Below are 11,198 nucleotides of genomic sequence, written 5' to 3'. Positions count from 1 at the left end.
GCGAGGAGATGCTGCTGGGGCTTCCCTCAGGGGCACCTGCTTTTTTCCTGAAGTGCTTGAAGGGGAAGAGCAGTTTTATTGCGGCTTAGACTACCTCATGCCACTTCTCAAAGAGCTTTATTTGCTCTTTTTACATAAAATACTGGGGAAAGTTCAAGTGGAGGGGACAACAAGCCCCAGCCACAACAGCAGATTTGATCTTAAGGGTAAAGAGTTTGTCACAGAGCCGCAGTTAACTTACGGGGCAGTACCAGGAGCGGTGTGACCGCGTGTTCAGCCAAGTGACTGAACAAGGTGAAGCTGCTCCTGCCAGCTCAGCTTTTTAGGATGCTTCTCCCCAAAACCAGTGGCTAACACAGTTGAGGTAATGGCCTAAACGTCTTTTTTTCTAATTTTGAAAAACATCATCATTTAGCAATTTAAACTCGCTGTACTTGTACCAGAAATGGGCTGTTTTCCCCCTCCCACCCCCCCACCAGATCATCTGCCGTACTGAACGGAGATCTCCAGCCTGGCCTGCTGTGTGTGTTGGGGCGGTCGTTGCTGCCCAGTTGCAGACATGCGAGTGAAAGGCTGGGATGATGAGTTATTATGCCCATTTGTAAAGGATTCTCCGCTTTTGTGCTTTGCGATTCCCATCAGGCTGGAGGATTAAGCCCCGCCGAACTGCCTGCTAGCACCAATGTGCTTTGAATATGTGGGGGTTTATATCACATGTTTTCCTAATTCGCTGTTTTTATAAAGAACAGTTTCACTGGAAATGCTTACTTTTCAAAGGATTGTTGGAAGCACCAGCAGCATCTCCCAAGGGACGCGAAGTCGGTGTACCCTCTGTCTGCCCAGTGCTTGCTCCGGCTCCCCTGCCCAGCGAGCTCTGTTGCTGCTGTGGTGAAGCATCGGGCCGCAGCTCGGCCAAGGCATGTGGGAGGCTTTTGCCCTTTCTGAGCGAGAGGGAGAGGTGCTAACTCGCAACCTGCACGCGGGCGTGCTTTCACTTACAGTTCAAGATGGGAAACTCTTATTTACGTCCTTCATCCAAGTGCTGCGACGACGCCAGCTTAGTCCTTACAATGTGTGTTCCCAGTGCTTCCAGGGCAGCACAGCGCCGGCAAAACACGAAGCGCGTGCGACACTGTTATAGGCCTGCCTGTGCCTCAGCAGTAGGTCACCGTGGGCCCCGAGTAAACGGGTGCTTCTCCAGGGTCTTGCCCACGGTGCGGGACGCTGGCGGCAGCTGCTGCTGCGGTGGTGCAGCCCCCCTCAGTGGGACTCCCTGTCGTTGCTGTAGGATGCTCCTGCTGTGCTGCCCGCTGCTGCTGCTGCTGCTGCCTCGGCTGCCGCTCGGCTCCAGGCCCCAGAAGTTGCCTACCAGAGACGAGGAGCTTTTCCAAATGCAGATCCGGGACAAGGCATTTTTTCACGATTCGTCGGTCATCCCAGATGGAGCCGAAATTAGCAGCTACCTCTTCCGAGACACCCCTAAAAGGTATTTCTGCGCAGGGCAAGTGGGAGCGCTGTGCTTTGGGGACAGTAGCCTTACTTGCTGGGTGTTTTGAAATAAAAATTGGATCCAACCCAGAGAAGCACAAATCCCAGCGTGCTGTCTGGTGAAGTGAGTAACTCTGCGAGTTTCCATTCCAATCTGGCCTCCCCAGCTGAGGCTCTATCCAATTTATTTGATTTCTGGGAGAAGCCCAGAGCTCCCACAGACCGCAGAAGTTCCCTCGAGTGGGGCCACTTACCATGTCTGGAGGCAGAGGGAGCAGGAAGGAAATTAGAAACTACAGGCTTACCCCACCACACTTGTCCCTCTTCATTATTTCACACTGAGCTTTAAAGACACAGCGTAAGCCAGGCTGCGCTGCACTCCTCGCTTCCCAGCCTTCCCCGTGGCTCAGAAAGTTCCATAGGCTGAGGAAGAACCTGAGGCTGCGGTGAGTCCAGGGAAGACCAGCTTTACCCCTTCCTCCTGGCATCACACACCTCCTTAAGCCTTCACCGGCAGAGGCATTTTACCGTAACCGGCACGCAGGGCTTGGGGGCTACGGGAGGAGAGCTGAAGGTGCTCCGAGGGCCCTCAGCTGGGCACAGCATAAAGTGTGTCCTGCGTATCCCTAAATGCCAGGAAGGACCCCGTTTCCCTCATGTATGCCTCCCTGACCTTCCTACACTGTATGTAGTTAGTGTAGGGGTAAGAAGTGAAGCTGGTGGAGGGGAGGGCAGGGGTCCAGAAACCCCTATGCTGTGCCTTGACAAGCAGAGAGTGAACTCGGCAGCATCGTCTCTGCGGGGGGACCGTCCCCCCCCCCCCAGCTCTCCTCCTTTCTGCGTTCCCTTTGCAGACCCTCGCCTGTAACAGTTCTGTCTCTGCTGCCCCACGACCAGCCTGGATCACGTCGGTGCAGTCCCTGCTGGTTGGCTGCCGACAGGATTTACTGATGGATGGGTCTGTTCACCTCTCCCAGGTATTTCTTTGTGGTTGAAGAGGACAACACTCCCTTAGCAGTGACGGTGACACCCTGCGATGCCCCTCTGGAGTGGAAACTGAGTGTGCAAGAGCTCCCAGAGGAAGCCAGCGGAGAAGGTTCAGGTAACAAGCGACCAACGGTTTCCTCGCGCCGCGGAGACCTGCTTTTCTCCTGGATTCCACGCCTCTCAGACCAGGCTTGGTGTGGTGCCGAGTCTCGCAGCAGGCCCATCTCCAAGCACCTGCTGCTTGCACCTTCAGCCTCCGTCCTGCTGTTGTGCCCGAGGCTGGCGGCAGGTAGCAATGTGACAAGGAAAAGGGCTGTAAAAAAGTGAAAGTGAAAGCTGAGGTTATAGTTAGGGAGCACACTGATGCTGCCACAACAAACTCTGCCCCGAGTAAGTCGGCTTCACAGGGGCTTTGCTGTCAGCTGTGTACACCAGAAAAGCACCGGGGAGACAGGGCTGGCGTTGCAGCGGGGCTGAGCTCGCCCCTCTGAGGGGACTTGTCTGCAGACAGGGAGTTCGTTTGCAGATAAACATGCAAATGCTGCCGCGGAGGGAAATGTCTCTGGCTCCCCGAGCCTCTCACAGGAGTGCTGCATGTCATACGCCCCCCGTGCTGCTGTGTGCACACCTCCGGCCCCCACCGTGCGTAGGCACAAAGTTGTCGTGTGGCTCGTAGGGCCCAAGCTGAGGGCCCAAGCCCGGAGACGGGTGGCAGGGTCAATGGGAAGCCGTGTGGCGTCCCCGCGTTGGGTGCGTGAAGTAGTCTAGGGGGAGGAATTAGCTGCCGTTCACGCGATGCCATTAGTACTGGTGAAGTGCAAGCTCTTATGCATTTGGTTTAACCCGAGGGCCAACCAGTTTTCCTCTCTGGTGTGTCAGAAGCACCCTCCTCGGAAGATACAAACCTTCCTTTTTGGTCTCGCTCTTTTATTTTGCCTGGCACCGGCTGTTGGAGGTCTGTTTTCTCATATTCCCAGGTTGGATCTGTACAAATGTTTTTCTTTGTAATCTAGGCGAACCAGAACCTCTCGAGCAACAGAAGCAGCAGATAACTAACGAGGAAGGCACAGAGCTGTTCTCCTACAAAGGCAACGACGTCGAGTACTTTGTGTCCTCCAGTTCCCCATCTGGCTTGTATCAACTAGACCTGCTGTCGACAGAGAAAGATACACATTTTAAAGTCTATGCAACCACTACTCCAGAATCGGACCAGCCTTACCCTGAGTTGCCGTACGATCCCAGAATCGACGTCACTTCGCTGGGACGTACGACAGTGACGCTGGCGTGGAAGCCAAGTCCCACAGCCTCCTTACTGAAACAGCCCATTCAGTACTGCATAGTCATCAATAAAGAACACAATTTCAAAAGCCTCTGTGCCGTTGAAGCCAAGCTCGGTTCTGATGATGCCTTCATGCTGGCTCCGAAACCAGGTCTGGATTTCAGTCCGTTTGACTTTGCCCATTTTGGCTTTCCCTCAGACAGCAACTCTGGCAAAGAACGGGCTTTCCTCAAATCGTCATCGAAGTTTGGGCGCCAGCCATCCTCAAGGCCGAGGGTCGACCTGCATAAAGTTTGTGTCGGGAACAAGAACATCTTCACAGTGTCTGACCTGAAGCCCGACACGCAGTACTACTTTGACATGTTTGCAGTGAACACCGACACTAACATGAGCACCGCGTACGTTGGCACCTTTGCCAGAACGAAGGAGGAGGCTAAACAGAAAACAGTCGAACTGAAGGACGGCAAAGTTACAGATGTATTCATCAAGAGAAAGGGAGCCAAATTTCTACGTTTTGCTCCCGTTTCATCTCACCAGAAGGTCACCTTCTCTGTTCATTCGTGCCTGGATGCTGTTCCAATCCAGGTTCGAAGAGATGGAAAACTCCTCTTGTCCCAAAACGTGGAGGGTGTGCGGCAGTTCCAGCTTCGGGGAAAAGCAAAAGCTAAGTATCTCATTAGGCTGAAAGGAAGCAAAAAAGGTGCTTCTGTGCTGAAGATCCTGGCTACCACAAGGCCTAACAAGCAGTCATTTCCTTCTCTTCCTGAAGATACGCGAATCAAAGCCTTTGACAAACTCCGCACGTGTTCTTCCGTCACAGTGGCATGGCTGGGCACACAGGAGAGAAACAAATTCTGCATCTACAAAAGGGAAGTGGATGACAGTTACAGTGAAGAGCAGAAGAAACGAGAGCAGAACCAGTGCTTGGGTCCAGATACGAGGAAGAAATCGGAAAAGGTTCTCTGTAAATACTTCCACAGCCAGAACATCCAGAAAGCAGTGACCACAGAGACAATCCGAGGCCTGCAGCCTGGCAAGTCCTACCTGCTGGACGTTTATGTGATAGGGCACGGCGGGCAGTCTGTGAAATATCAGAGCAAATTGGTGAAAACGAGGAAGTTCTGTTAGTGCCCCTGGACGTAGAGATACATGGAACTCCGGTCTGGACATTATCCTACTCCCAAGTGTACGGATTGACTACTTGCACAGCTGAGAAGTTGTGACCTGTATTTGTACTGTGTAGAAAAGATACCAACTTGTATATTTATGTTTACATACGTAATTGTTTGGAGGAACTGAGGCTGGTGCTCTCGGGTAGCACCTGGCAGCGGTATTATCACGTGTCCAGTGACCCACGTGTGCTGCTCAGTAGATGTCCAAGGTGGCAGGAAACCCCGAAGGAACTGGCACTCCTTTGCTTCCATATTGCATGAACTGCTTCTAAATTATTTTATACTTAAAAGGTTGAGATACATCATTCGTCCACCTTGTTATTCACACACAGAACTCACAGGCGTACACCCTTTCTCTCAGTGTAGATGGTAGGGTTTCTGTAAATTATTTTATAGAGTCTTGTTTTATGTTTCTATGACTGTAAACTATTAAAATCTCTCCCAATAAAATACAGAACTAAGCTGAGTATTAACTGGGCTGCACACGAAGCAGTTTCGTTGCTAATGTAAATTCTTACCTAGCTGATTCTCGTGTTTAAATACTGTATGTATTTCATGTACAAAGTTGCCATAACATTATATTCCTGTACATAAAATTAAAAATATTAGATTATATACTGTTTCTTTGTTCCTGACGTTCTAAGGGGGCAAACAGACTCGGGGACGGAAGAGGCATGCTGAGACCTGAGCTGAATCCAGCTAGGAGGTGCCTCTCTCTTCTTCGTCTCTTTGGGCAAGGTGACTGAAGTCCGGTAGAACCGCTCATGTTACTGAGTCAGTTCAAACCGGCGAGGGGGGCAGGGCCTCAGGACAGCTATCCGAGACCTTCTTTTCTTGGTCGCGTTGCATGTGTCAGTCTGCAGCCCTCGGGCAGCAGATGTCCGGGCTCTTTCCAAGACCGTCGCTGTCTCTTCCGTAGGTGCCTGTCCCCAAAACGTCTCGCTGCTGTGACTTTAGCACTTGCGGCTTCCTCAGGGCTCTGAAGATGAGGGAGAGGGGCCAAAATCCATGTAAAGGCTGACCACAGATCCCTCTTCGGCTGCTGAGAAGGGAGACAAGACCTCTCTGTCCCTGCAGAGGTGAGCTCCGGTTTGCCGTGGCTCCGCAGGTTCCTTCCTGCTGCCCCCAGCACGGTTCCATCTGCAGGCTGGTGGGCGGCAGCAGGGTTTTGTGGCTGCGCAAGCCCCCGCGCCGTTCCCCGTGCCAAGTTTGCAGTGACGGTTCTGCGAGAAAGAGGCTGATACCGTACAAAGGCTGATTGGAAGCCACCTGCTGCGTTTAATGTAACTATACAATAAACCTAATGGTAGAAATTTAGGTTTCTGTCGTGGATCCTCTCCTCATCTGAAAACATCCCGCTGATGTCTTCAGGCGGATGGCTGCAGTAACACACTGGAGTAGCGTGCCAGGGCGTAGGTGAGCAGTAGGTGACTACAGCTGGGAATCCCTCCAGAACGGGACTGTGGTACCCGTGCTGGGTCACCAGTTGCCAGGGAGATACTTTCCCGATATTTCACTGTCCAAAATGCCACTGAATCCTGCTGTTAAAGGCAATAATTCAATTTTTTAAGCATTCCTCTGTTCACTGCTGCTATTTTTGTGGGGAACGGTGCCCCTTCTATTGGCCTATTATGAGACTTACTTGAAAACATATGTGTATCACCGTTCCAGCTCTATTTGTTCGCTTTAGCCAGATTTCTCTGTTTGGACATTCATCCAGCTCACTTGGCTTTTCTGCCTGCTAACCACTTATGTTTGCAGTATGTCACAAAATGAAAAAATACCTCCAGTTGCATGCATCTTCCATTGCTGAACACTACATTTTCAAAGAATAATGTCGCAATATTTGTCTTTATTCCCACTGGAATTCTTCTTTTCCCAAACAACTAGCTCTGTTTAGTCTTCTGGGTGAAACTGAGACCATACTGGTGTCACATCTACTAATCATCCCGTTACTGTTCAGGTCTTAATGGAGTCAAGTGGACGTGAGAGAGGCAGTTCTTATTTTGAAGGAAGGAGTAAAAATAAGGGCACCAGTCTTCATCCAGTGCAACTATAAGTCACCCCTAAGTGGGAGGTGACCAAAGTGGGTATTAAAGTAAAGTAGGTACCATGGACTGGGAGAGCTCTGGACTGAGCATCAGTGAAGCACAGAGCCCACGTAAGGAGTCCTAGCGTGGGCGACCAAAGAGCGTTCCTCACGGCCCATCGCTGCCCGCCAGCCTGGCCGTGGATGCAGTTCACACTCTTGTCTTCATCCGCTGGCTCACCTCATCACCAACATGCAGCTTCCTGTCTATCGAGAAATAAACCAACCCTACCACTTGTTTCACCTGGGCCACAGACCAACAGTACCTTTGAGCTGCTGCCCGACGCTGGGTCTGACCTACTCGCAGATCTGGATCCTGGTACAAATCCACTGTCCCATCTGTATCCCTAGCTGCACATCAAAACGTACCTGAAGACTGTCATGGACCGGCACCTTGCACAAAGGGGCCAAGAACTGGTACATCAAACACCCCCCAGTATACATAACATACAAAAGGGTTTTTAGAGTGCAAGGCTGGAGGGGTAATTAAAATAGAAACATAAGCCTGGAAATAGAAGGTTAAATGAAGTTCAGCATTGGTATTGATGGTATGTGTCCCTTTGGGAAAAAAAATGCCACGCTGGAATATGCGGTTGAGGAACATGCAGGGCTATAGGAAGCAGTGTACAGTGTCCCACCCCGGTGGCAGCGCCTCATTAAGTCGTACCTGCTGCAGGACTGTGTAACAGAAGAAAGCCTATGCAGGTTTGTTGTTGTTGTTTGTTTCAAAACGAATAAAGAGTCATTGAGCCGTTGCATACCACAGCAAGAGAATCTTCAACACCTACATCAGTCAAAGTGGAGCTTATCTCATTTTGCTGATTTATTTACTGGCAAATCTGGCAGCAAGCTTACCACGCAGGCTTCAAAGAGCCCAGAGGGCAAAGTGATCCGTGAGTTACAGAACCCAGGTTATGGGTACGATGGCAGCAAAGCTGCAGAATAAATCAGTACATTATACACCCAGACATAAAACTTGATTTCAAGAACTCTACTTGTAAAACCAACCTATAGGTCTCGGAGCCGTATCTGTTTGGGTTCTAAGTAGCAATTTCAAGACTGATAACATACTAGGGAGAAAGAAAATCCTTATTCAGAACAGCAAACGTTTTTACCTTAGCACTTGGCAAAAAAATGCAATCATTGTGGTTGCTCAAAGTCCTTCAAATATTTAGCTTTGAAGTTATCAGGTTCACATACATTCAGTTAAATGAGATGTGAAAATGCATGTTATCTATTTCAGTCCTTACAAATGATGAGCAACTGTGTACCAGGAAACTTGAACTCTTCTGTCTCTCCCCTCTCTGCTTGGAAACCTATTGATAAACCTTCGTGACAGCAGAAATCAGCCCTCAACTTTTGTGTCAATACACACAGCTGCGGTCTGACCGACCACGCAGAGATTGTCCCAGATCTGCACAGCACAGCCAGTAATTTGCTTTCACAGTACTACATGTAGTCCTTCAGATGACTGTGACTTCCGAGTTTGTTAGTCGAAGAGACACATTTCAATACAGCATATCACTTACACTGAGCAGAGAACAGGAGGATGGTGTATGCTATGAAAAGCTTTTACCACAGGTTAAAGGCTGGCAGTCAGCTAATGCTACTCCTGCACTGGGAAGCTGTTGGTCTTCGACAGAGCCTTCGGAAAAGTCAGTCTCCACGCACCCCTTCGGTTCAGTTAGAGAAGGCGTCTCTTCCATTTTCTACAAGTGGTATTCATTTTTATCTTGTCTTGTAAAAACTATACCGCGACCAATGAGAGCAGCAGCAACCCTTGTACCCTGAGTGCAGTGTTCGGTGCCAAATGCCAGTTGTCACGTAGCTCTGCTGATCTGGCCAGTGAGCCTTCTCAGGTGTTAAGGCCGCTTTCAACAAGCACTTCAGGTCAGTTGCTCCAGGGAGACATTCTGGTTTTGCCTCAGGTAAAGCAATTTACACCCACGGTTTCAGCATGAATGCCTATTTTACCTGCTCGCTTGGCCAGCACCAGGAACATAATTCATGTTGGAAAAGTGCGACATCCCCTTGCAGTCGTTTTGACTGTTTCAGAAGTGCAAGCCCATTTCCCAGAGAAGTCAAACAAACTCACTCTTGGCCTAACGAATGAAATCAGCAAACGAAGAAACTATGCTGGGAAGGGTTACTTGGCTGAAAACACCGTGCACTGGCTTTTGGTCCGGGGAACTGCTGTCAAAGCAGTCCATCTGGCAACTTCGCCCCGTGTATGTATCAACCTCCGTAGTAGCTACCCGGTGCAATGGATGTTAGTTGGGTCTCTGCCTTGCAAGGTGACGCAGTGTGTTCACACGGGGACCTGCTGTGGCTGGAAGTCAGCCTGGGGGCAGGGGTTCCCCAAGCAGATCTCGTGGCAGGACTCGGACTTTACGAGGCTCCCTAGAGGCTACAAGGACCATGTGAATTGACACCGTTTGATAAACGATGTGTGCAGACTGATTCAAATTGTTTCTTTGTTTATAAATTTATTTGATGGTTTGGTAATGGGACGTTGCTTGGCTTCTTTTTCCACCAATAGTAAACTGTATTCTTAACCACGAACTAATTGCTTATGGTGAAACAAAGTGGACAAATTAACTGTCTATTTCCCCTCTTATTCCCTTTTTCCTCCTGCAGGTCCAACCTAAAATGAGCAGATAAAGTCTTGGCATGTGCAAAGAAAATATTTGATAAGATTCTGGATGCCAAAGTATACATGGAAGTTCTTGCCCTAGTGTGGAAAGTTGGGAAGGACCGGAGTACTCCTGCGGTATTAACGTTTTATGTCCTCTGCCGTTTCATGTTTGCTATTACTTAAAAGGTCTCCTGGCATTCCAGCAATGTTAGAAGGAGGCTAGGGAAATGTGAACAGGGTTATTTTTGGCTATTATATACTTTTTGGTTTTTTTGCCTGCTACTTCTTGCTACTGGTTTTCACCCAAACACATCTGCTTAGAAGGTGCAGCAGAGTAAGTTGCACAGGCTTGCCCAATAAACAGACTGAGGGCAATTTCACTTCCTCTTCTGGGAGGCAAGTTACAATGACCGTGTTAAAAAACACAGGGCTGTAGCATATCAGCAAACCCACCTACTGAGGCCATAGAAAGCTGAGGAAAACCCTATGAAAAACCTTTTCCCTGCTTGCCTTCCCTCTTACATAGGCTTTTTATGGCAACACAGGTACAAAACAAAACCACACCAAAGAAGGTGGCTTTTTCCATCTGCTTTTACCTCACTGTCCCTGGTGTGAGCCGCTAGACAAAGCACAAGGGAGATGTCAGCCTGCTCTCCAGAGCGTGTGGCTGCCCCACAGCGCCTGGGAGGATGCAGCTGGGCTTCATTACTCACCCCACCACTGGGGCCAAGTGACCCCGCTTCCTCTAAAAAGCCTTTTAACATGAGCTATAAAAGACGCCTGTCCTGCCTGAGGAGGAGGGAAGGGGAGAGTGAGTTGTTAGAGGTAGGGGTGTTTGGCTGTCTTTCCCCTTTTAAGGTGTTTTTTCAGTAAAAGGAGAATTGAGTTCTGTAGTCTTTGGTTTTGTCTTCTGGATCTGTCAAGGAGAATTATTTTTTCTTATTGTGAACTGGAATTGCAGCCAGTTATGAGTGTTTTGTAAATGTAGCCCTGTTTAAAGGGGTAAAAAACTAAAATTTCCCCTCTTTTTCTCTCTGAGAAGTATATGTACTTCTTACCTGTATTGGGTTTCCAGAGCCAGCTGACCTCATGCATAAGGTGTTTAATATAAACTGTGATGTTTATATTGATCTTTAAAAAGGGAAAAAGGGAGGATCCAGGCAACTACAGGCCAGTCAGTCTCACCTCTGTGCCTGGTGAGATCATGGAGCAGGTCCTCCTGGAAACCATGCTGAGGTACATGGAGAATGAGGAGGTGATGGGTGACAGCCAACAGGGCTTCACCAAGGGCAAATCGTGCCTGACGAACATGGTGGCCTGCTACGATGAGGACATGACCTTGGTGGACAGAGGAAGGACAACTGATGTCATCTACCTGGACTTATGCAGAGTGTTTGCTGTCCTGCATGACATCCTTGTCTCTAAATTGGAGACGCATGGATGTGATACATGGACTGTGCAGTGGAGAAGGAACTGGCTTGGTGGTCGCACTCAGAGAGTGGTGGTCAATGACTCAATGTATATGGAGACCAGTGACAAGTGGCGTTC

The 11,198-nt window shown here is 49.4% G+C and overlaps 1 protein-coding gene across 1 annotated transcript; it reads left to right on the top strand.

The window, feature by feature from the left end:
* Nucleotides 1–1,289: 1,289 nt before the first annotated feature.
* On the top strand, nucleotides 1,290–5,541 carry NDNF (neuron-derived neurotrophic factor). Its single transcript, XM_010159888.1, has 3 exons — nucleotides 1,290–1,486; nucleotides 2,466–2,590; nucleotides 3,489–5,541. The coding sequence occupies exons 1-3, from the start codon at nucleotides 1,290–1,292 to the stop codon at nucleotides 4,880–4,882; spliced, it is 1,716 nt and encodes a 571-aa protein (XP_010158190.1). The 3' UTR covers nucleotides 4,883–5,541.
* Nucleotides 5,542–11,198: the final 5,657 nt, after the last annotated feature.

The sequence above is a fragment of the Eurypyga helias genome, unplaced genomic scaffold (genome assembly GCF_000690775.1).
Source record: "Eurypyga helias isolate BGI_N326 unplaced genomic scaffold, ASM69077v1 scaffold40949, whole genome shotgun sequence".
Classification (NCBI taxonomy): domain Eukaryota; kingdom Metazoa; phylum Chordata; class Aves; order Eurypygiformes; family Eurypygidae; genus Eurypyga; species Eurypyga helias.
Note: the sequence above shows the minus strand (reverse complement) of the source record. Positions and strands in the feature narration are given on the sequence as shown.